Below are 24,539 nucleotides of genomic sequence, written 5' to 3'. Positions count from 1 at the left end.
CCCCGCCGACCGCCACCGACCGCCCTCCCCCGGGGGGGCGGCGCCGCCGGTCCCCGCCCGGCCGGACGGGCACGGGGATGGGCGGCACCGCGACGGGGCGGGGGGCGGTGTCCCCGGAGAGGGGGGGCCAGGGGTGGGGCTAGCGGGGAGCGGGGCGCTGGTCGGGGTGGTGGGGGGATGGCGGGGCGTTCGGCGTCTCTGCCTTCCAGGCTGGTGAAGTGCTACGCGATCCTCGGGGTGGGGGGTTCAGAGAGCGCGGTGCCCAGGTCCGGCGGCCCCTGGAAGGCAGGGACTGAGAGATGGGGGGCCCGTGTTTTAGGGGGTCCGGGAGGGGAGGTAGGGAGGGGCATCCGCGCTCGGGGTGTCCCCAGTGGGTGGAGGAGCGAGGGAGGTGTGCTTTGGTTCTGGTGAGGCGCAGTGAGGGGGAATCGGACAAGAGGGCATCGGTTTGGGGCAGGGGACTGGGGTGCTCGGCTTCTGGTGGAGGGGTTGGGGATGGGCTTGGGGGTCCCATCGGGGGATTAAGGGAGGGAAGTCCCCAGAGCCGGCGGCTCCCAGTGGGCAAGGATTGAAGAGGGGGTACGTGGGATCTAGGGTCGGTGAGGGGAATTTGGCAGGGAGAATTAGGGTTTGGAGTGTCCCCACTGGGTGCGGGGCTGAGAAAGAGGTACCTGGGTTCGGGGAGCTGCAGTGAGAGAGAGCATCCTAGTTCTAGGGTACCCCAATGACTACAGACCGGGGAGGGGATGTCTCAGGCTGGGGGTCCCCAGGGTTTGTGGAAGTCAGTGGAGTGCAGGGGATGTGCATGATGGGGCAAAGGGGTACCCTGGGGAGGGGTGCAAGGATGTGAAGGGATACACGGCTGTGGGGTACAGCCAGCTGGAAGGGGAGGGAATATCCTGGGTGTGAGAGTCCTCACAAGGGATTTTTGGGAGGTCTTAAGCTGTCGGGTAAAGGAGGAATCAGTCTGAGGAGGAGTTGCCCGGGGTCTGGCTGCCTTCCTTGTGGAGGCGTCCAGTGCTTTGGCCGTGGGTGTCTCCCGTGGGGGAAGGGTAGGAGGTTGGAGATGTCCTCGGGGATTTGGGATGCAGGGAGGCACCTGGGGAGTTGGACCCTGAGAGCTGGGATGCCCTGGGGAACCAGCCGTCCCCGAGACCCGGTGTGTTTGCTCATCAGTGGAGGGTGCCCTGGAACCCGTGCCACAGGGACCTGGCCGACAGGAGCCCTGGCGGGGCAGCGGGAGCTGAGGGCAGGGGATGGCAGGGGGCTGGATGCCACGAGCATGTCACCACACCTGTCACTGCAGCTTTTGGGGCTTCAGCCCCTCTGCCATGGGACACAGGCCTGTGGGGTGGTGGGTAGGAGGGTGGACGCATACGAGTGGAGCACAGGGGAGCGCTCGGGGTGCAATGAGCCTTGCACAAGCCCCCGCGGCGCCCTGGGGCTGGGATAACGCGGGCAGAGCGGGGCTGCCGGACCTCCCGGGGATTTGGGAAGGACCTAAGGGGATGTCATGGGCTGCCATGGGGGGCCGCCAAGCCAAGGGGGACACAGAGGTGTCGTGCGTTTGTTTGCAGGGCGCTTCGGTGGGGCAAGTGGGGCTCGGCGGAGGCAGCATGCCTGCGGTGCATTCCTGGCATTCCCAGCCTGCTGCCTGCTCCCGTCGGGCGGGGGTGGGGGGCGATAGAGACTGGAGGGGGGTGTTGGGGGTGGTGCCAGCCCCTTCCCCACGGCTCAGAGCTGTGTGGGGCGGGATGCTTGTGTGTGGGAGCACGGGGGAGCGCACTGGGTGCACGGTGGCCCCGCAGATCTTGCCGGTGCCATTGGCCTTTCAGGGTCCTGTGTGGTTCAGACGCTGAGGGATGCTGCGCCGAGCGGCGGGCAGGTTGTCGCTGTCCCCTCCGGGATTTTGGGGCAGGCCACCAGAGCAGAGCAGCACCGCGGGCATGGCACCACAGCGTGCCCTGGCATGGGTGCTTTCACCTCTGGGGTTGCCGGGAATCACGGTCCCTCTTGCTGTCCCTACCCTTCACACTGCAGGTGTCGCCACCAGCAGAGATGTTCGTGGGGTCACGGAGCTCGGCTCCTCCGGCTCGGCACAACCCGAGAAGAAGAGATTGCATTGCCGGCTATAAATATCTCGGTCCGGTGTGGTACGGAGCTGGCAGGGGAGCCTGAGCCGAAGGACAGTGAAATCCAACCGACAGCGCTTACATCCACAAAGGAGAGGCTGGAAAGATCTGGAAGAGCTCCCCCATGGAGTGTGGGGCTGGACATGGTGCTGGGGTGGTGCTGGTCTCATGGAGAGCACAGGGTCAGCGAAATCACCCCTGCTCACGGGGCACAGATGGTGGCACAATTTGTACCCTGCTGGTGCCCCCAGAGCAGCCTGTGGCTCCTGTCCTGAGGCTCCGGTGGCACAGGCCGCGGGCGGAGGGGACACAGAGGGGCTGACAACAGACTGAGTGGGAAAAGCCTCCGCAGCGAGCGCTCCGGGAGGTGGGGCTGCTCCCGCAGGACCTGTGGCAGGCGGGATGCCGCCAGCGGAGGAACGACTCTGGTAAAACAAAATAGAGATATGGGGGAGAAAAGCAGAGCGGGTGGAGGGAACCAGGGAGAAGCCGGTGGGAATTCGCTTATGGAGGGGTGGGATGCGGGGAATGCGGGTGCGGCGGGACCCCGGGTGTGCGCGTGTGAGCCACCAGAGGGGGCCCGGCCACCGCCGCGGGGACAGCGCGGGGACAGCGCGGGGACAACGCACCGACACCGCGCCTGCACCGCACGCACCCCATAGACACACCGTACACACCCCATACACACCCCATACACACACCATACACACACCATACACGTAATATACACACACCATACACACACCATACACACCCCTTACACACACCATACACACCCCATACACATCCCATACACACACCATACACGTAATATACACACAACATACACACACCATACACACCCCATACACACACCATACACACACCATACACGTAATATACACACACCATACACACCCCTTACACACACCATACACACCCCTTACACACACCATACACACCCCATACACATCCCATACACACACCATACACACCCCATACACACACCATACACACACAGCATATACACCCCATACACACACCATACACAACCTACACAACCCATACACACCCCATACACACCCCATACACAACCTATACACACACCATACACACACCATACACACCCCAAGCACACACCATACACACCTCATACACATCCCATACACACACCATACACACACCATACACACACCATACACACACCATACCCATAGACTTACCATACCTTAGGTTTTTTTCTAGCTCCATTGCCCATTCCCTGTCCCATGGTCTCACACTAAGTTTTACTGGCATCCCACACCTTGGGATGATAATTTTCCCTTGCTCTGGGCTGCTCCCAGCACCCTGCTCCTGGTGCCTGCAGTGGTGCATGGCTATCTGTGGTGGTCCATGGTGCCCCACTGTGGTGATGCATCCCCCCTTTTCCAGGCTGCACTGAGATCTGAGAAATGCTCCTTAGGCCTGAGCCTTAAAAACAGCACCTGGACTCAGCTCTTCTTCAGCTTATCAGAAATACTCCCTGTTAATAGTTCCTGCTTCCAGGAACTGCTGCTGTCTCACAGAGCTCCTGGGTTTTTCATGAACAGTGCTGGCAACTGTTTTTCTTCTTCCCTGAAGGGCAGAACATGGCTGTTCTCAGATATCCAAAGAAAGTGTGGGCTGAAACTGTGGCAAGGATGAAACTTTGTTCCATCTACTCTCTTGCCGCGGGTAAACAGTGGTCCAAAATGAGACCCCCTGAGCTGCCCTGGACTGCAGCAGGCTGTGGCCAGCACTTCCCTCCGAGTGGAGCCTCCCAGAGCCAGCAAACTCAAGCCTGCTGCACTTGAGGATCACCCAACGACGATGGATCCTGGGCTGATACCCTCGCTCCATGAGGCTCAGCCCTTTGCCTGTTGAGGGGATGCAAAGACACCCAAAGTGAGCATTTCACTGCCCTCTGAGGGGAATTTTTCACAGGTACTTTGCTTGCACTGTCTTTCTGTCTGTGTGCATGCCCCTGTGCACAGGCTGTAGCAAATCTGGGAGAAATGCTGCTCTCTTGGGTGTTTAAGTACCTCAGATCTAAGTAACGTAGGCCTGTAAGCAAGGTTAAGTCATAAGTTATAAGCTAAGTTAAAGGCTGCTAAAGTGTTCTTTTGCTAAGTTGTTAACTTTAAGTTACATAGGTTAGATGCTGTTAAGTGTTAAGTTACAAGTTAAGTAGTGTTAAGCGTGAGTGCTGCTAAGCTTTTAGGACATATTCCTTTTTATCCTTGCCCTCACTGGACTTTTGTCACACACACACACACACCCCCACACACACACCCCTAGATGGCTCTTGGTTCATGCCTTTTTTGATTGCCTGGATTTTGTTTGTTGTTCCTTTTCTTCTCCTCAATGTGCTGTAACTGTGTAGTAAGTGAATCTTGCCAATGAACATTGTTGCGCTGCCACTTAATATTAAATTTGGTTTTTGCTGATACCATTGTCAGTGATTTTTGAAGTGATCTCAAACAGTTGTTGAGTAGTGACACACATGCTGGTCCTAGGACTGCTCCAGATCATGATGGGCACTGAGGGCACAGCTATACTTGTCTGCCCTGGGGGGCTCACACCCCTGAGATTCCAGTCTTCTTTTCCATGTTCCCCTGGCAAGCATAACCAAGCCCCTGGTCCCCAGAGATGACAATTGTTTTTCCACCTCCTGGCGTGCAGCAGCACAAGGCCATGGGCCTTGCCAAGCTCCTTCACCTCCATGCTGAAAGTGGAGCCAGAAACCTGCCAGCCTCAGGAGGTGGCTGTAAAGAGCGTGGCAGGCACCACGAGTGAGTGCCTGCAGCACGGTCCTCACTGCCAGGGCCAGGAGGAGCCGTGCAGACACTGCTGTGCCAGGGCACAAACAGCACTGGGTCACAGCGAGGGCTGGCATGGATGGCATGGATGGCAGCAGCCCCTTCCTGCTGGAGGCTGCATGGAAAGAGGGCAGGGATGGAGAAGGCACCACTGGGGACTCACATTTCTACTCGAGTGTGGGTCAGGCTTCTGCTGGGGTGTCTATTGCCAGTGCTCACGTTGCCACCATCCCAAATGGGAGGGTAACACCTTCAGAAGGTCAGAGAGGCTTTGACCAGGTGGGCACAGAGCACCCAGGACTGGTGCAGATATATGGGGTGACCTTTCCACATATGATCTTCCTGTGCTTCTCCTGTCCAGGGAGTCTGAAGGGCTCCTTGTTCGGATTTGAAGTTTGTGTGCCAGTAATGGAAAAAAAAGAGCAAAGGCAAATATTTTAAAGGGAAAATTGTGGATGAATGTGGCAGCTATGTCACCTCCCTGGTTTAGGACAAGGGGTGTCTGTGAAGGAAGCCCCTGGAAACCACACCTCTCTGTGCCCCAGACCCATAGTAGGACCCTAGGAGTGTCCTTTCAGGGCACTAGGACAGGAAGTGTCATCTATTAACCCCTTCAGGTGGGTGCTGCCTGTGCAAGCCAGAAACAGCTCCTACAGTGCTTTCCCCTCCAACTTCTCTGGGATCCCCAGGCTGAGTATGTGAGTCTCAATCCTATGCCTATGTAATCTCTTCCACCATGAAGCCACCAGCCATTCATGGCTTTTCCTGCAGAGTGTCCCTAGGGTATCACCCCAGCATGGCCCTGCTGGTGCCAGTGCACTGTGCAGGGCGATCCCTCTTTCAGATTACCACAGTGAGCCAGAGATCTGCAGGATCCACCCGGGACACAGAAAGCCTCAGGGTCTCTTAGGGCTCTCCCTGTCCCTGAATCCCAATGAAGCAATATGCTCAGGACCAGGTTGGGAGTCTCCTGTGGATCCTCATCATGTTCCAGGCCATTTATATGCTGAGGTCAGTGCTGGTGGCATGACACTGCCACAGCAAAGTCTCCTCCAAAATGAGGGGCTTGGACCATTGACCTCCCCGGCAAGTCCTCAGGCCAACAAGTGCCTGGCATTTTTTGGCTGGTGTGGTTTCTGCGTGGCCTAGGAATGATCTCCTACGGTTATTTCTGACTCACAGGACAGGAAACATTTCGGGGTTTAAGCCAAGCTGAATAATACGCTCATTTCCTTGTGCCGACTACAAAGCACCTGCTCCAGGGGATTTATGGAGTGCCGGCCTCTCGCAGGCACTGTGCGGCTGCCTGCCCGGATGTTTTTATTTTCCTCGTATGGCCAGCAAGTGCCAAGGCCTGTTTTCCTAAACACCCCGTGACCTCCTGGCACGTTTCTTTGAGGGGAGCCCAGGCAGAGCCATGGGCTGCAGCACACCCGTGCTGGGATACCCAGGGTGCTGGAGGGCCAGGGTGGGTGCCAGCACCCTGCCAGGGCTGAGGGCAGCAGGAATGCGGGGCCAACCCACTGACACCAAAACCTGGCCTGGTGCAGAGCAGCCACAGCTATGATAAATGACCTGGGAAAGTCCCAAGGGAATGGAACATGGGCATGAGCAATGAGCAAGGGAGGATGAGACCATGTGAGAGAGGGCAGGAGAGCACGAGAGCCGCAGTGAGCCCCAGCGTGGGACAGTCCAGGACACAGAGCCCAGACCACGACTGGGGACATGCAGACACCATCCCACAGCAGGTCCTGTCCCATGGCAGGGAACACACACCCCCTCCAGCCAGGGTTGCAGAGCCCCTGTGAAATGCTGTGCCTAGCCTCTAGGGTCAGAACACCTCTTCCTGCAAGGAGGGTTAGGGTGCTGAGGCTAGGGACATCCATGGAAGACACAAGGCATGCCAGCATGCCTTGCAGCCCATGCTTCTCCACCTGCATCCAGCTTCATCCACCAGGCAGACAGTCTGCAGAGTAAGGTGACAGCAATTTTTTCTCACATCTCCTCTATTTTGTCCCCTTTTTGGAGCAACAGTCCCATTGCTGGTGGGGCAGTACTCCAGCCTCTGTGAGCTGTCCCATCTGGCTTGCCAGCTGTGGGATGAAGGATGCTGTGAGCCAGTTGTCATTCCCTGTCTAGCCCTTTGTCTTCCCTTCCCAGCTCCTGACTGCCTATCTCTTCCTCACCCCTCTGCTCACCCATCCCCAGGCTCTGGCCATGCCAGTGAGCAGTGAGCATTCAAGAATGGTCATCACTCAGATCCAGCATCTACCTGCACCTGCCCTGGTGCCCTGGGTACTCTGGTGCTTGAAACATCCTCAAGGTGCTGGGCAAGGAAAGGTGCCCACGCCCCCTGAAGATCTGCTTTAGGGTCCACAGCAGCACCAATGCAGTTTGGTCCAATGATAAACTGGGGATGTGGATTTTTTGTTTGTTTGGGGTTTTTTTGTTGGTTTTTTGGGTTTGTTTTGTTTTTTGGGTTTTGGTTTGGTTTTTTTTGGGGTTTTTTTTTTTTTTTTGTTTTTTTGTTTTTTTTTTTTTTGTTCAGAGAGAAAATAAAATAGCTTTGGGGACCAGGAGCCAAGCTCCCCAGTGCCTAAAACAGCAATCACAGCACTTCCTTGGATTTATGGTGTTTGCTTTCACAATGCCAGCCGGGATCCTGTTTGCTTCCTGCTCTGCAGCTGCAGCTCCAGCTGAAGGCTCAGGAGATTCAGGTTTTATAACCCTCCTGGATTCTGCTGATGGCAACCGGTCCAGCATCAATTATTACCCCCTGAGCCTCTTGTGGTGATGGGGTGGGCTGTTGTCACCTCATCCCAGCACCACTGGCTTGAGTGCTCATCCTTCCCCATCCATGGGGTCCCATTCTTGGCACTGGGCATTCTGTCGCTCGGCAGAGGCATTGCTGGGAGAGGACGCCAGCAAAGCTGTGTCCCTAGTGGGGTGCAGCACCCAGCTTTTCTCAGACACAGCTACAATCTGAGACCCAGGCCAGGCAGGAGAGCTGGGTCCTGCTGGGAGGATGCTGAGACACGGATGTGACCTTCTGCGGGATCCTGGGATACTCAAAGGTGGTGACTGCTCCTCACTGGCCCACTCGTAGACAGGCAGTGATCCCTTCTGTTGGGCTCTGCCTGGTAAATCAAAGGGACTGAACTTCTAGAGAGGCACTTCTTCCAGCCCCTTTATCTTCTCTGTGGTTCTTCCCTGGGTCTCAGCTGTTCCCCAAGATGTGAGACCAAAAGCAGCTGCTTTCTTTCAGTCTCTGCAGCAAAGCCTCCTCCAGGCTGGCACAGCAGGAGAAGGTGTCAGCTCCTCCTGCCACAGTACCCTCAAGAGCCCAGGCAGAAGCTCTGAAACACCAAGCCCAATTGCAATTATTGCTTTCCAAATTACGAGCTCCCTCCTGTACAACCTGGACCAAAATGCTCTGGATCACCCATGGGGTTGTGTGTGCTGGGGACAGATGGGTGCCCAGGAATGCAGAAGTGGGGGAAGGAAAGTGGTCAGGAGGGGGAATAGCAGGATCAACAGGCTATGGGGGACCACCAGCCCCTTTCTTTATGCACAGACACAGTGTGGATGGTGCTCTACTGCCCTGCTCCCTCTGCAGTGTGCCAAGAGATGTCCTGACACTTCTCTATTTCTCTGCATTTTCCCAGAAAAGCACTTTGATAGAAAACCCAATGGCCATGAACGGACTCGTAGCTTTAACTCTCTATTTAATGAACTGTAATGGCTACAGAAATCCTGCGAATGCCTCTCCATGTCCCTGATGGAGCAGGGGCAATGCCCTTCCCCAAGAGATGCTGTTTCCCCTTTGAGCACTCTTCTGGAAGCCTGTCCAAATCCTGTGGGCCTCTGAGTGAAACCCACCACTTCTTTTTTGTAACATTTGCTGTTCTTGTTGATGAAACAATGATGGATTATTTCATTGCAGTTACTAGCGTGCCAGACTTCTTTTTCCAAACACACAATAGGAATATTAATTAACTGCTCTGACGACGAACACTTTTATCCTCCTTATATAGTAACAACTCTGCACCAAAGGGCAAGTTCCATTTGTCACTGATACACTCCACCATCCTGGCTCATGGCCCAGCGGTCAGCAGGGCATGCCCAGCATTTCTCTGATTTGTTATCAGCCTTTCCTAACAGATCCCACACTCACTGCCACCCAGCCACCCCACCGAGAGACACAGCATCACCCATGGCACTACAACAGGGCTGGGGCAATTCTCTAGGGGGAAGAAGGGATGCAAAGCTTCTCCCTCAGCAGTGAGAGCACAAGCTGCAGGAGATGGATGCAATGGGATTGTAAAGGGGCCCAGAGCACCAAAGGGAAGGGACTATGCCTTCAAATCCGAAGGTGGTGAATCCAAAGCGGATAAAGCGGATAAAAGAAAGCATTTTTCTTTCTCACTCTGTGCTTAATTAGACTGCCACAGGAAAATGCTTAGGCCAAAATCTAGCAAGATTCAATGAGGGATTGGGCACTTATAGGGATAAGAAAAATATCCAGCTATAATAGTGAATGCCAATACAAATTCTGGAAGGGATATTAAGCCTCACGCATCAAGGTGTAAATTTATCCCAAACTCTCAGGAACAGGGAGCTTAATGCAGGGGCAGATGACCCACATATGCCACTGCTGCTGATGCTGCCTCACTGCCAGCATGGCCCTGTGCTGGCTGAGCCCCTGGCTGGACCATCCCCAGAGCCCTGTTTCCTGCTGCTGGCAGCACCTCTGACAAGGGCTGCGAATTTCTTTTGGCAAGTCAGCCCTTTGCTGGTAGCTCTCCGGGGCCATGTGGCTCCCAGGGCTCTGACCTCCTCCCTCTTGCACTTCAGCTCACTTTGCCAGCTGATAACAGCCTTATCACTTCTACACAGAGGCATCCCCTCTGGGTGAGGGTCTCTGAGGTCCACAGGCACAACCCTGGGTGATGTGGCATGTTCCCACAGGTCCTTGCTTCCAGCCAAGTCCCTCATTTACCTCTCAGGTTACCTGATACCCAAAAGCACTTCTGCCTCCTAATTTTATCTCTCCTGTTTCCTGCTTCTGTTGGGGCCAGTCTGCAGCCCCTGGAAGAGGATGCTCAGCCCCAGCACCTTGTGGGTACTCCAGGTGCACAGGCACAGTCCCCTTTCATGGGCACTGCTCAGATGAGGCCCGGTTCTGCATCAGTTGTAGCTGCTGTAATGTCTGCTCTGGTCACAGCACCAAATATGTCAGAGTTCAGTTAAGTGTTTGAACAACACTCTCAGACACATTCTAGGATTCTTGGGTTGTCCTGCACAGGGCCAGGAGTTGGACATGGTGATCCTGATGGGCCTCTTCTGACTCAGCATATTCTATGACTCTATGATTCTATGATTCTGTGATTCTATGATTCTGTGATCCTGTGATTTTAAACCTGCTGTCCCCATCCCCAGCCCATGCATGGCTATGAACCTGGCACAGCTGCAGCCCAGGCTGGGGTGAAAGCTCCATGATGTGGTACTCAGGAGTGGGTGCAAGCACCTCCATCCCCAAGTGAGGATGGTGCCCTTTGCATCCCACACTGTTAGCAGAATGCTTGTGCTGCTCTGGTCACTGTGAGATGGGATGCTCCCAAAACCTTGGCTTGCTCTGAAGGAGCAGTGACGACTCAGCATGACCAGAGGGGAGCCTGGAGCTCTTCTGGTCAGGAGCCAGGGTCTCCCGTGCTTGCTGCTTACGTGCTCACCACACTGCAGAGGGCAACGCTGCTGGGGACCTTTGGATCTCCCTTTGCTGTGGAGCCTTGCACCCACAGGGGCTTCCAACTGGAGAAATTTCTGGAGGGCATGAATCAGCTTTTCACAGCTTGTTAAAAATCTTGATCCTACCTCTTGTTTTCATGCCTTTCAAATCAGGAAATGAGTTTTACAACTTTTCCAGTGGGGCACAGCTGGTGGCCAGCGTCGTAAAGCTGAACTTTATAAATATCTCTCATTGGGATCAGGGGAAGAGAGCATTAAAAAGGCAGAGAGGGAGAAAGAGAAAGAGAAGGCAAAGGAGCAAAGGCAATAGAGAAGCAAAGCGAACAAGTCCAGCTCAACCATCTATGGCCATGCAAGCACAGAAGATGAGATGTGCTTGGGGCAGGCTTTGCCTGCTTCTTTCCCTCCTCCTCCATCTGCCGGGCTCCCAGGCCAAATGCTACTTCCAGGCTAAAGGTAAGTGGGTAGGTGAGATGGGAAGCGGCTGATGGGAAGAGGAGGCCTCAGCTTTCCCAGCATGGCAGGGCTCTTCCCTATGCCTGAGAAGTATGGAAGGGACTGTGCTGAGCTAGGAATGGGATCATGGGCCAGTGGTGAGTGGAAGGAGCAGTCTATAAACCACAGAACAGCTCCCCAGGGCTTTGGCTGAGAAACAGCTTTGTGGGCCATGAAGGCTCCTGGTAGGTGCCTGGCTGGGGCTGAATGTGTGGGACTAGCAGCAAAGGGATGAGGGCAGCTCATCATCCCTCTGTTGTCTCCTCCCAGGGCTCCAGAAATGCCCAGACCCTGAGGGGTGTTGGATTTGTCCTCTCCAGGGAAGCAAGAGCCACTTGCTTCTTGCTCTAGACTGTGGGGTAGTGGTGAGAGCCACAAGGCAGGGCCGGGAGAGGATGGATGGGTATATCACCCATAAGAGATGACAGGGCATTCCATACCTGCAGGATGGTGGATAGACCACCATCTATCTTCCATAGCACAAGGTGGGTGAGAGGTTCATGGTACTTCTGTCCCTGTCCAGGGCACAGGGGTGTCCAGGAGGCTTCCACTCGCCCTCAGCACAGGCCCATGTGTTCTCATGACCACTGTTTCCTTTGCAGCTCCCTGTGAGTACGAAGGGAAACAGTTCTCCATTGGGGAATCGTGGCTGAGCACCAACTGTCTGCTCTGCACCTGCCTGCACCCCATTGGCGTGGGCTGCTGTGAGACGTGAGTGAGGGGCTGGGCTGGGCGGGCTGTCACCTCCCACCACAGCACCCTGTCCCTGCAGCAGCAGGTGTCTGGTGGCTGCTAATGCAGCTGATGGCTGCAAATGCAGCTGGTATCAGAGCCTTGGGAGGGCTGCGAGCCCGAGGTCCCGGTGAACAAGAGGCAGAGGTGGGCAGGACCCCACCAGGGCATTGAGGGAGGTGGGGTGAGTTGGGGCAGTTGGAAAGGATGTTTTGGCACAGCAAGATGCCCAGATGGGCCAGGAGCCGTGTCCCAGCCTGCCTGAGCTGGTCTGGAAGACACCCTGTGCAGGGGGCTGGCAACAGGAAGCCACCCAGCGCAGTTAGCAGTCCCCTGGCACTAATCAGGGGTCCTGACGGCACCGTGTCCTCTCCCACAGCACCCAGCACCCGATCGACTTCCCTGACTGGTGCGAGGCCCACTACGACTCACAGACCTGCCAGATCTCGGTAGTGCAGAAAGCCAACCCCAGCCTGCCGTGCGTGAAGAGCGTGGAGCACGAGTGGGGCTCGGCCAGCACCCCCGAGCCGCTGGTGAACAAGGTGCTGGGTGCGGGGCTCAGCAGATAGAGTCTCGGCAGCGCCCCGCATTCCTCAGCGCCGCCCTCCCCTCCAGAGCACACCGCCCGCATGCTCGACCTGCCCCACCCACCCTGTAGAGGCATCACCGCCCGCACCTCCGAAGGAAACCACTATCCACACACCATGGTACCAAGCCTTGCTTCTGCCTTCAGCTTCCTGAACCAGGGCGTCGTCCCTGTGAGGTGTTCTGCACACCGTGGAAATGCAGATTCTACAGGATCTCCTCCAGGTGGGCAGAAAACCTTCAGTGACTAAAATAAGGCTACAGGACTAAATCAGCCCGCTCCATGGCAGTCCTGCATTCCCATACCCAGCCCCAAGCAAAGCAGCTCCCTACTCCCTCCCAGACCTGCACTCCTCTGCACAGCAGCTGTGGGCAGCTCCCTGGGGTCACCACGGCACCTCGTGCAGGATCCCCACACCCTGTCCAGCCCCTTCTCTGCTCCTGGAGTGCAAGGGGCACAACCCACCTCTGGAACCACTAATGCCCCTGCTCCAAAAGCTCCTGGGGTCCCTGGCACTGTAGGCCAGCCCTGGGCAACACTGCAACAGAGCCAGCCCAGGGTGGGTGGCAGAACAGGGTGTCCCCAGGGGAGAGCCCCATCCCCACTGGCAGGGGAGCAGGGTGGGGAGGGTTCAGGAGAAGCAGAAGCAATCCAAGTGCCAGGGTGGAGGCAGCCACCCTGGCAGCTGCCCCAGCTGGTGCCATGCCTGTGTTGTGCAGAGCCTTGTGTAGATGTTTCTGTTCTTGCAATAAAGGTACTGAACAAAGAGGTCTCCAGCCTGTGATTGCTGTAGAAGGTGGGATGTTCAGCACCGGGAACAATGTAGGAATAAGGCTCTTGGGAAAGCTGAGTTTTGCACATTCAGATATTTATTACATTTCCATGCAAAGAGGAAAGTTCATTGGAAAGTTCAGTAAAAATGGGGAGCTGGCTGTTGAGCAGGGAGATCTCTGTGCCAGCTCTTGGATGCACAGCATGCTTTCCTTACAGCACCCCAAGGATCCAAAGACCAGCAGGATGCTGGAGCGCACACCAGTAGCCCAGGCAGACAACAGCCCAGGGACTCAGTGCTGCCCAGTTTTGAATAATCACAATTGTACTGACCAGCACAGGCATGCACACGCCTGCTCACCAGCACACGCCAGGAGCACAGGGCTGGCCTGCCACCACCTGCCTCCTCCAGGTGGGGGTGGCTGGAGCACTGGATTCCATGTGTAGGACAATTCTCCAAGAGGCAGGACACATGCCAGGGCAGAAGAGAAGGGTCTCACCCAGCCCAGGTGGCCACTGTGCTTCACCTGGATGCCAGATCTCTGCTTGTAGGGTCTCTGTAAGGGCACAGCCTTCACCCAAGTGTGGTATGAAGCTTCACTGGAAGAGCTCCCCTCTCCCCTCCCTGGGATGGGCCTTTCCTTCTTGGAAGCCCCATACGAGACCAAGGCACATCAGCGGTTCCCTGGGAAGACAAATTTCTTTTTGCTGAGTGCTGGGACTTGCACCTTCACCCAGGCAGGAAGGGTCCAGCTCCAGCTGGGGGCTGCAGCACAAGACACTGCATCAAGCAGCATTTTTCCAACCATGGACAGGACAGACATGTCTGGTGCCCACCTGGACATCACAGATGGATCCAAGGGAACACTGGGATGCGTGCAGCACAGCACACTGGTGACAGCCCTGCCTGCCATTCCCACTGGTGGCATGCGCTTGCAGCTCTGCCAGCCAACAACCTCTCCTAAGTCAGATGGTGATGGAGTTAGTGCTGGAGAACTGAGATACGTAGGAAGCCAGGATGGGGTTGGTAGGAAGAACTTTGATGGGCAAGTCCCAGCTGAAGGTGTCCACTTCCATCTGCTCCACCCCAGTCCAGGTGACAGCCTCCGATTGGCTCCCACGAACCAAGCAAGTCCCCGCTGACTCCCCAGAAGTCACAAACTCAAAGTGTAGCCTCCACTTCAGGGACACTGTGGGCAAGAGGGCAGTCAGCACATAACACCCACAAGTGCCAGGGACAGCAACTGTCTCAGCACAGTCTGCCCTGGCAAAGGGGACAGCAAATGACCCCACTCACACAGGCCAGCTCCCTCCCAAGGGACACAGCTCTGCTGAGCAAGGCCAGGGCTGGGGACATAGCAGTCCTCCTGTAGAGACAAGCAGGGGTGTGTCCCTTCCCTGGTGGGTACTAACCGATGTTGGTGGTGAATCCTGGGGTTGAGCTGAGGGGGATGGGCAGGCTGAAGCTGCTCTGCGCTGTGTGCAGGCAGGACTCCTGATGGCGGGCGTGCACGGTGAAGGAGACAGGCTGCCCCCGCCGGCGCTGGAACTCCTCCTGGATGCTCTCCTCTGTCTGCAGGCTCACTGAGAACTGCAGGGCAATTGGAAGGGTGCTTGCTCTCACAACCTCATACACACCTCATGCAAAGCCTTGGGGGGGTCCATTTTCCAAATGGAGCTTGGGGTTGGACCACTGTCCTCCTCAGACTACAAGGAGACGCCAGCTGGGTCCCACCAGAAACCCTCACAGCCCAGTGCCACCCCAAACCCTTCTCCACATCCCTCACCCTTAAACCCCTGCCTCTCCCCAGTAATCCCGGACACAGCAATGACCTGTAGACATGGAATATCTCCTTCTGAGAAGTTGAAGGTCCCAATGACATCCTCTCCAATCTTATACACAGTCTTAAAGATGCAGAACGTCCCCACCTTCCCACGAGTGTTGCTGATGTTATACAGGTCTGTGGAGGAAGAAGAGGGAAAAGGGTTGTGGCAGCACAAGGCTCTGCTCTGTGCAGTGCCCCGGGTTAATGACATGACCTCATGCCTCCTGTTCAGGTCCCTAGAGTGGTATACCCTTTGGGAAATTTCTGCAGTGAGCACGGGCAAACCCCACACTGGCTGCCATGTGCCATGGGCAGAGGGTCTCTCGGTCTGAAGTAGGAACAGCCTGAGACTGGCTAGGAGGCTCTCACCCAAGCAGGCCCTGATAGAGCCGCTACACAGCTATAGTTGGAACTTTGTCAGTGAGAAATATTTTGCAGCTGGCCCTGAGATGTTCTCCTTGACCAGCCTCTTAGGAAGGACAGCAGGTTTGAGCAGGGAGTATGACCTACGCAGGCTGCGTCGGGAGGTGGCCACCATGAGCAGCTCTGTCGCTAGGTCTGCCAGGCGAGAGTCTTTCTTCAAGCCCTCCTCCTCCTCCAGGAAGGGGTTTGAGGGTGCAACAGCCTCATCCTGTGGGAACTGGTAATCCTTGAGCCCTGGGAAGGAGGTGAGAGCATCAGCAGGGCAGGGTGCAGCCCGGGCTGCCTGTGCAGGGAGGGCAGTGCGTGGCCTTACCGTGCAGCACAAGGACGCGGAAGGGCACGCGCAGGAGCTTGATGGGGGAGTTGACGCGCTGGCAGCCGATGGTCAGCTTGTACACGTACTTCACCGACTGCCCCCGGAACGAGGGCGGGCCATCCACAGGCAGGGTCTCACAGTATGAATCTGCAATGAGGGCAGAAAATTTGCTTTCCAAAGCCAGAAGGAAGATCCTGCAGCTGTTGTGTGCAGGCTCCCTGCACCAAGTGTTATGAGCAGCAGTGCTGAGCTAGAGACAGAGCCTGGTGCTTTCTGCTGTCTCCTCTTTCCTCCAGCAGCCAAGCACAACCCAGCTCCCCTGCACCAGGCACACTGCTCCCCACATCACATGCACCATCATCCAGATACTGCTTCCAGTACATACAACCACACACACAAACTTTGTCTCCAAAGAATGTGAAAGACGTAAAATCCAGGAATACAACCACGAGAGCTAAACTTACTCATCATGAGTTCAACCCAAATTTGCCTCTGTGCACTCCAGCTCTCTCACAGCACAGCCTCCTCCAGGTCCTGTCCCATGCAGGTATTGATCAGCACTTCATGCCTCTTTTGCTTTACACAAACCCTCAAACTATGCAACAAATAAGTTTCCTCCTGTGTTTTTCTTTGAAGGACTGCAGCTAAATGATCAACGAACAATTCCTGAAACCTTCACATCAACCTGTGGTTTGTCCCCCTTGACAAGCTGATGACTTAGATCACAAAGTCTCTGACTTTGAGGGCTCTGGGTACTTTCACCACATTCAGCCCTCCTAGAGCTCCTTGGCCACCACACAAACCCCAATGCCTCTTGACACAGTGTGAACACTTCTGAAGCTTTCCCAAACCACATGCTGTAAAACAAGAAAGACACAAACAGTGAACTGTGGAAAGTCTCCACCCCTCTGGCTTGCCCACCGTAATGCAGATACGCCCTGCCAGAGGAAGGGCAGCATCCTGCTCTGAAACCACAGATCCTTCCCATGTCTGGCACACACTGAATGTTGAGGCTTAGATTAAAAGTTAGGGTTACATTTTAAATATAACTTCTGGATTTCAAATAACAGGACTGGAAGGAAGAAAAAAGACTGTGCTAGTGTGTAGTGGCGACAGGATGTCACACCTTAAAACACAAGTCTCTCTTTCTGGACAAGGGTGCAGATAAAACAGAGAACTACCCTGCCAGGGAGGAAAATCAGACATTTCCAAGGAAAGAAGCAGACTTCTGTAACCCCCATACCTCAACAAGAGGGCTCACAAAGACCTTCCTGCACAGTGAGGATAATCTGAGCAGAGACCACCACAGTCAGAGAAGGATGGACAGTTTGCTACCTGGCTCAGGAATGTCAAGACTCAGGAAGTCCCAGCTTCCGTGCATATCCCAGAAGGAAGCACATTCCTGCACTACAAATGCCTTCCTTACCCACCTGCTGCGCCCTCTGGCTGGCCTTCTGGCCTGTGTCCAGGCTGCTTCCATTTCCTCCCCTCTCTGTGATCTACCAAATTTTTAAAGGTATTACAAAACCAGAGTGGAGGCAAAACAGCCACAGAAATTATTTGAGGACTTGAGAAAAAGCTTCATGGTGACAAACTTAAAGAGTTCAGCCTGGGCCACGTGTCAAAGGGCTGGGATATGAGTCAACCTCAACATATAGGCACCATAAAAGAGTAAGGTATTGGGGAATAAGTTGGTCAGCAAATGAAAACAAGTCCTTTTATCAAGAGACTGTCTGACACAACCTCAGCTGTATGTGCCAGCTCTGGCTGCAGTTTAATAACACGGTACATTGCTGAAGCAGAATTAAGATTTCTTGGGTTTTCTGGTTTGGTTTTTTTTCCCCTTCCCAAACTGCGTAGCAAAACTCAAAACTTCTGAAAAACAGGAAATGAAGAATTAAGACACACACCCACACAGCCTTAGCTCTCCCTCCATGGAGCTGGCAGGAGACCCCAGGAATGGTCTGCAAGTGTGCCAGCTGCAGTCTCACGTGACAGCAGCAGCACCACAGGCTGATGGGCTCGGTGTTGAACAGCCTGGCAGGAACGAGACCAGGGCTGTGATACAGCCTGGGACTTCAGTGCTAAAAAAGCAGCGCCACATGCAGCCACATCACATGTGATACATGAAACAGACAGGTGAATCACACAGCAAAGGGGAAAGGCTGGACTGTGCAGCCAAGGAACCTCAAAGAATAGGAGAGTTTGTGTCCTTCCAGAGGAGCTGTGTCCAAGCACCAGGCAGATGCAGGCTGCTTGTGCCAGTGCCACCCAGAGGCAAGAGGGCACACACACATCACGACATCATTGGAAAGGGTAGAAAATCCCTAGCTTGGCTGGGGGTTGAACAGCTTCTGTCTGTTAAGCCAGTGCACAGTCAATCCCTCAATCCATCCCAGCCACCTGGAACTTGGGCTGTCGTCACTGATCTGTTATCCCAGAAACTGCCCAACCTGCCTAAAGTGTGCCAGGAAAAGGGACTTCCCTCTGCTCCCAGGGAATGGATGCTCCAGCCCCAAAACTGCAAGCAGCAAGGAACACAGAAGAATCCAGGTGAGCCTCAGGCCAGATAAGGTGTCCGCCTCCTCCTCCTTCCTGCTGGCATGGCACCACCTTTCCCCAACATGCTGCAGTACAACAATAAGTGAATAACTAAACGTCTTCAGACAACAGGCTTTGCAGTTTAGGGGCACAGCCCCACGATGGCACTGCCCCACCCCACTAACCACTAAGGCAAGCCAGCCTGGTTTCACCAGGTCCACCTTTCCCTCCAGTCAGGCCCCTCCAAAGCCAGAAAGGCAGGAGACACAGCTTCAAAACCAGCATGTCTCAACCCTGCGGCTGCTTGGTCTCACTTGCAGGTTCACCTCCAGCTCTGCAGAGCTCAGTGATCCAGCAGAGCCCACCCCAGCACAGGCACTGTCTGTCCTCTCCCTGTGCTCTGCAGTGTGAGAGGTCTCCATCAACCGTTCCCAGCAGACCCTGGGAAAATAGCAAAGCTCTCCATGCACAGCCTGAGAGGCCTAACATCATTGCTGCTAATCACAGGCCACTGGAATGCAAAGGAGATCTGACATGACCTGAACAGGCTGGGTCACACAGCCACCAACCAAGAGAGAGCAGCACATACTCAGCTCTTTCCACAGCTAGCTACTCAAACATGGAGAGCTCTGAGCAGAGAAGATGAGGAGTGCTCACTTTCACAGCAGGAAAACTAGAAGACTCTTATTTCCAGGACAGCCACAACCTGAAGAGGAAGCACAACCCTTTGGAGGACACCAGCCTAAATTCCAAGAATACACCAGTGTGACTGAAGAAATAAAGGCAAGGAAATGCAAGTGTGTGTAGCCATTCCTCCTGCTGCAACTAGGTATTTCAAAAGTTTAATGCCTTGCAGCTACACAGTGGACCTGCAGCAAAGGCCCCAGGCCAGGGGACACACTGCAGTACACAGCCCTAGCACAGCAGAGAACAGACTCTGGATGATGCTGCAGCTCCTCAGCACTCATGCTCCAACCAAAGCACCCCACGTTTTGTGAGCACCAGGACCTCACACTTGCAGCACTCAGGTGTGCAAAGCCAGTTTTGAAAGCAGAGCTCCCCAGAGATGAGCTCTGTGAGCAGGGGAAGAGGAGACAGGACTCACAGGACTTGGACTCCCCAGGATCCAGTCGCAAGTCACAGAAGAGGATCTTCGGTGGTGTGGACAGGATGCACTGACCCCGCTCTCCTGGAAGAGAATAAGAAACACATGAATGCTGCACAGCCTCAGGCTGTGTCCAGGTCAGTCAAGCTTTATCCCCATGAAGAGGAACAGGGAGAAGAGAGCCAGAGAGGAAGCATCTCTTGCTCTGGTCATATTATGAGACGTTGCCACTGCAGCTGGACAAACAACTGTCACTGTGATTTCAGTATTAACAATGTCCCATAACATCTATCACCAAGAAAGCAACACAACTTTGTACTCCTGATGCATGCTGCATCAAGACACACACATAGTGGTCTGCTTGATTCCTGCTCACTGTGCTCTCACTGTCCCTACCCGGGTGACAGGCAGGAGTGGCACTCACCTCTGTTGGGGACAAAGACAGTCTCATTCTCTGCCTGCACATCATGCTTGCTGCCATCAGAGGGAGGGAGTGCCACCCGGTTCTCGCTGGCGTGAAACTGGCAGTGGATCTGGGCGCTGGCCCATGCCAGCATCTCACTGAAAGCAAAGAGCAACACTCATATCTCTGCTTTAAACCTCAGTTACAGCAGGCAGGAACTGGGAGAAGAGCATCTCTGTCAGCTCAGCTCCATGCAGGACTGCTTGTCTGGAAGGAAGAAGGTGTTGCTTCACTGTCACTGAAGCTACTCTCACAGTCCCCTTCCAAACAAGCCTTGGAAGTAAGCTCAAGCTGGGAAGCTGACTCAAAGCCACTTCCACCCCAGCTGCTGACAACAGCTTCACCCAAAGCCTGGCTCTGCAGCCCAAGGACTCTTTTTAAGCAGCAATAATTGCAGTCTGAGCCACAACACCATCAGCACACCACTGACATGGCATGATAAAACATATCTGCTCCAAGAAACGTGCTGTACACTCATGGCAGAGGACAACAGGCAGCAGAGGTCAGGAGCCCCTGTCCCCTTCTATGAGGACCAGAGACCAGGGGGCTTGTGCAAAACTTCACGGGGATCTTTTCACCCAACATGCTGAGATCAACTGTTTCAAGATCCAGTCCAAAGCCTTACTCATTTGTTCATCTTTTGCATCTCCCACAGATTAGAACTGGCCACTCATGCACTCTTGGGAGGACACCTCAAGCTGCTGCACGTGGACCCTGGCACAGGACTCTCAGCCATGAGGAGTTAAATCCCAAGCCACAAATCCCTCTGTGCTCTTGCACAGATCAGCACTCTGGTGACAACACAATCATTAGGGAAGTGGGTAAATTCTAAAGCAACAACTTCATGCAGCCTGGGCTCAGATGTCCCTGCCCACAGCACAGAGATGCCCCAAGCCCAACACTCCTCAGAGCAGGTAGGCACAGACATGCTCTCTCTGGTCCCACAGCACCATCCCCAACAAGAACATCAGCTGCTGTTTGTGCCAGACCAAAGGAGGATGCTCCTGGGTCTTTCATTAGGACCTACTCACACCTCCTTATGCAAGGACTTTGCTGACGGCAATAGGGGAGGCAAAGCTGTCATTTTGACCCCCCTCAGTACAGCCCCAGCAATTAATGTAGGGCCACGCATCCAGCACAAAAAACAGTCTCATGTTTTGGACTCTGCTGTGACATCAGCCATTCCATAGGGCACTTCCCATGGTACTAGTGACACCTTTCAGTTTCCAAATCACTCCTCTATTTATTTTTTCAATAGTGGTCTCTATAGTTTAGCCAGTGAATAGTTCCTCTGGTGTTTTCTAACATCACAATCTGATTAGTAAGCACCAACAACAGAGCTCTAGGCGGCACAGGGATTTTTTGTGGCACACGAATGTCCCTCCATGTGACACATCAGAGCAGTTAAAGGTCTAGATGAACTAGGGAAAAAGGTGTGCTGTATTTGTGTCAGCTGACTAATGATGTGCCATTTGATCTCTTGTATGTGCTGGCTGCCCTTACCCAAGCACACCTCAGTTACTGTACCTAGTTGCTTTGAGCCCTACAGCTGTAGTTCTGCATTTTCAAAAGTACCAGCATGTCTTTTTCTGGTAACAACTGACATAGGGCTGCCATATGTTTTTTTCTTGTAAAGTACCTGTTGTTTGGAAGCAGAGAACTGCTCTTGCTTGAGGCAATGTTTGCTAATTTTATATAAGCTTAGAGCTTAGCTTGATTACAATACCTTCAAACACCATATTTTGAGTATTTTTTCTTTCTATTTCAGTATAGTTTTACAACATGCCACTGGATTGTTTTCATTTTTTCTAGCCAGATGTCCCAATAAAATTTGCATGTCCCTTCCTGCCAGCAGAGCTGGCTTGCTCAGCTAGTGCTTGTTCAGCAGTGGAGGATCCTGCACTGGTGCTGAGGTCACTTCCTTACAGTCTCACCTTCCCCAACAACTCCTGCAGCCTACACGGGACACACTCCATGCAACCTCTGGGTAGAAGAGATTTGTTTCTTGTACTCCACGTCAAATTAATTAAATTTATTTCCTGCCCCTGTTTTCAATAGGAGGCCTTGCTGTCCCTCCACCTGTCAGCCCCAAAACCTCCCAGGCTCTGACAGGTCTCTCTGCCTGTTGCTTTGATCTGGCTTCTGCCTTTACACAACCCACAGCTTCATTTTCCAAACCACCAATCTATTTGCTGCTGCCACTCGTTTGACTTAGCCAGGTCTTGCCCCATTGATCACCTGGGGCTTTTTTATTATTTTAAAAACTTTTCTTTTTCAAGAGGCAGTCTTCTACAGATCACAACACATCTGAAGTTTTAAATGAAGCTCTCATGAGTACACTGAAACCCCCCCCAAACCATGCCACCTGGTACCCTTGCAGTCCCACATGTTTCAGAAGCAGACAAAACACAGGACATCTTGTCATCACAGAGGACAGAACTCTAGCAAGCTGGATGATTCTGCCACAGCTGAATTTGAAACCTGATCTCAGCAGCCAAAAGGAAACAGGAAGAAAAGATGGAAAGTTAAGGAAGGCAATAAATACAGAAGCCCTCTGCTGCTGAGACTGCAGGCACTGTGAGTGGGCCCAGCAAAACAATCACATGTGAACATCATCCTGGTGATGAAAACATGCTGAACCTGACAGGGCTGGAAGCAGGCACTTCCCAGGAAGGACTCAAGATGAGAAAGCACTCTCCACTCCCTAAGGAATCAGACAAGGCCGCACACTCAGCGGACACGAAGGCTTTGGGTGATTACTGGTGACACAGAGTCACCCCCTGTGAGCCAATATGGGAAGCTCCCATCTTCTCACATTTCCTCAGCACTGAGAAGGGGAGATGCAGTGCTCAAGGGCTGGACCACTGCAGAAAATGTGGCTGCAGAAGGTGCCCCTTTCAGACCCGACCCTTTGTCTGCCACCTCTGGAGGCAGGGATCACATTGATCTGTCCAGCACTGCTGGATAAAAGAGAACTCCTTCTACAAATGCAGGAAATAATGACACTGCCTGGATGCTGCTGTGTGGGACTGTCACCCTGGTGTGACCAGATAGCCCACTTTGACAGCCAGTTTGGCTTCATTTTCTGCCAGTCACTGTCACTGAGGGTTCACCTGAGCAACAGAGAATCTCTAACTGCATACCTCCTTCCTTGTCTACTTCTTGGGGGCACAAAACCAGCATAATCACCTCAGCTTCGCCCCCAAAATTGAGAGATGATGCAAGGCTTCCTTAAGGGAGTGCCTTGAGTAGGGAAATCACAAGGGGCTGAGCTGGCACCATTGCCCTACAATGCAGCCATGACTACTACTCCAGAGAGGAGAGGGGGCTGTTCCCTCTGGAGGGACCCAAGCAGCTCCAACACTTGAAGGCTCTGTGCATGCACTGGCACAGGCTCCTGTACCTGCTGGCAGAGGTGGACAAGGCCGACAATGGGTTGGTGAAGGTGATCACACACTCCAGCACCTCCCCTGCCAGGAACACGGGCCCACGGCCCAGCTTGGCCACCACTTCAATCATGGCTTGGACAGTCCTGCTGCACACCTGCCAAAAAAAGCCAACATTGGGCACGTTATCACAGAATCATAGATTCAAGGAATTACCAAATGGTTTGGGGTGGAAGAGTCCTTAAAGACCATCTTGTTCCAGCTCCCCTGCCATGGGCAGAGACACCTCCCACCACTCCCACCAGAACAGACTGCTCAAGACCCCATCCTGCCTGGCATTATTTCGAGGGATAAAACAACCACAGTTTGTCTGGGCAACCTGTGCCAGTGCCTCACCACCGTCACAGAAAAGAATTTCTTAATATTTAATCTAAATATTTAATCTATTTTCAGTTTAAAGCCATTCCCCCTTATGCCGTCACAGAAACACAGAGAGAGGGCTGGGCCATGTAACTGAGGGGGAATGGGCACACAGACACACACACACACACACACAGGAGGTGTGGGGGGAAACACGCACAGCCCCGTCTTTACAAACACACACATCTTCCTCCCAGGCCCACACAGGCAAGGAAGTGCGGTCAGGGCACACCGCGACGGTGAGAAGGACAGCACTGACACCCCAGCCCTGCAGTCCCGAACGTAAACCCATACACGGACAGCTCTACCCGAGGGATCAGGGACACAGTGCCGCAACCTTTCCGCAGCTCCCGCCTCGGGCCCACTCACCACCTGCACAGGCCGCGCTCGCCGTCCGCCACCACTGCAGGCCCGGCTCCCCCCCGCCGCTCGGCGGGGATCGGCAGCGCTCGGGCAGAGTTCGGCAGCGCTCGGGCAGAGTTCGGCAAGACTCGAGTCTAGTTCGGCAAGGCTCGGGCTTAGTTCGGCAAAGCTCGGGCCTAGTTCGGCAAGGCTCGGGCAGCGCTCGGGAACACTCGGCAACACTCGGTCACAACTCGGGCACCCTCGGTCGGCTCACGGGCAGCTCCCGGACTACGCTCGGCAATTCTCGCACGCCCCTCAGCAGCGCTCGCTCAGCGCTCGGCTACTCTCGGAATCTGCTCGGCGGCGCTCGGCCGCGCTCGGCCGGGCAGCCCCGGGGACCGGCGGCGGGGCGGGTCCGTGCTTCCGCCGTGCCC

General features: G+C 54.4%; 2 protein-coding genes across 4 annotated transcripts; one reads left to right on the top strand and one right to left on the bottom strand.

Annotated features, from left to right (window-relative positions):
• The first annotated feature begins 11,040 nt into the window (after positions 1 to 11,040).
• MSMP (microseminoprotein, prostate associated) lies at positions 11,041 to 12,550 on the top strand. Its single transcript, XM_054652308.2, has 3 exons — positions 11,041 to 11,152; positions 11,794 to 11,902; positions 12,303 to 12,550. The coding sequence occupies exons 1-3, from the start codon at positions 11,041 to 11,043 to the stop codon at positions 12,490 to 12,492; spliced, it is 411 nt and encodes a 136-aa protein (XP_054508283.2). The 3' UTR covers positions 12,493 to 12,550.
• An 806-nt stretch (positions 12,551 to 13,356) lies between these two features.
• Positions 13,357 to 24,523, bottom strand: RGP1 (RGP1 partner of RAB6A GEF complex). 3 transcript variants are annotated; one of them, XM_054652307.2, is made up of 9 exons: positions 24,130 to 24,521; positions 23,358 to 23,497; positions 19,916 to 20,052; positions 19,492 to 19,575; positions 15,843 to 15,992; positions 15,617 to 15,763; positions 15,114 to 15,241; positions 14,694 to 14,871; positions 13,357 to 14,470 (listed from the first exon to the last, which is right to left on the bottom strand). In XM_054652307.2, the coding sequence occupies exons 2-9, from the start codon at positions 23,471 to 23,473 to the stop codon at positions 14,247 to 14,249; spliced, it is 1,164 nt and encodes a 387-aa protein (XP_054508282.2). In that variant the 5' UTR covers positions 23,474 to 23,497; positions 24,130 to 24,521; the 3' UTR covers positions 13,357 to 14,246. The 3 variants fall into 3 exon arrangements, with proteins under 3 accessions (XP_054508282.2, XP_077028453.1, XP_077028452.1); XM_077172338.1 differs by lacking the exon at positions 15,617 to 15,763 and having other exon boundaries at positions 24,130 to 24,523; XM_077172337.1 differs by lacking the exon at positions 23,358 to 23,497 and having other exon boundaries at positions 24,130 to 24,523.
• Positions 24,524 to 24,539: the final 16 nt, after the last annotated feature.

Source organism: Agelaius phoeniceus, chromosome Z (assembly GCF_051311805.1).
Source record: "Agelaius phoeniceus isolate bAgePho1 chromosome Z, bAgePho1.hap1, whole genome shotgun sequence".
Classification (NCBI taxonomy): domain Eukaryota; kingdom Metazoa; phylum Chordata; class Aves; order Passeriformes; family Icteridae; genus Agelaius; species Agelaius phoeniceus.
The sequence above is the reverse complement of the archived record's forward strand: the minus strand, read 5'-3'. Positions and strand labels throughout refer to the sequence as shown.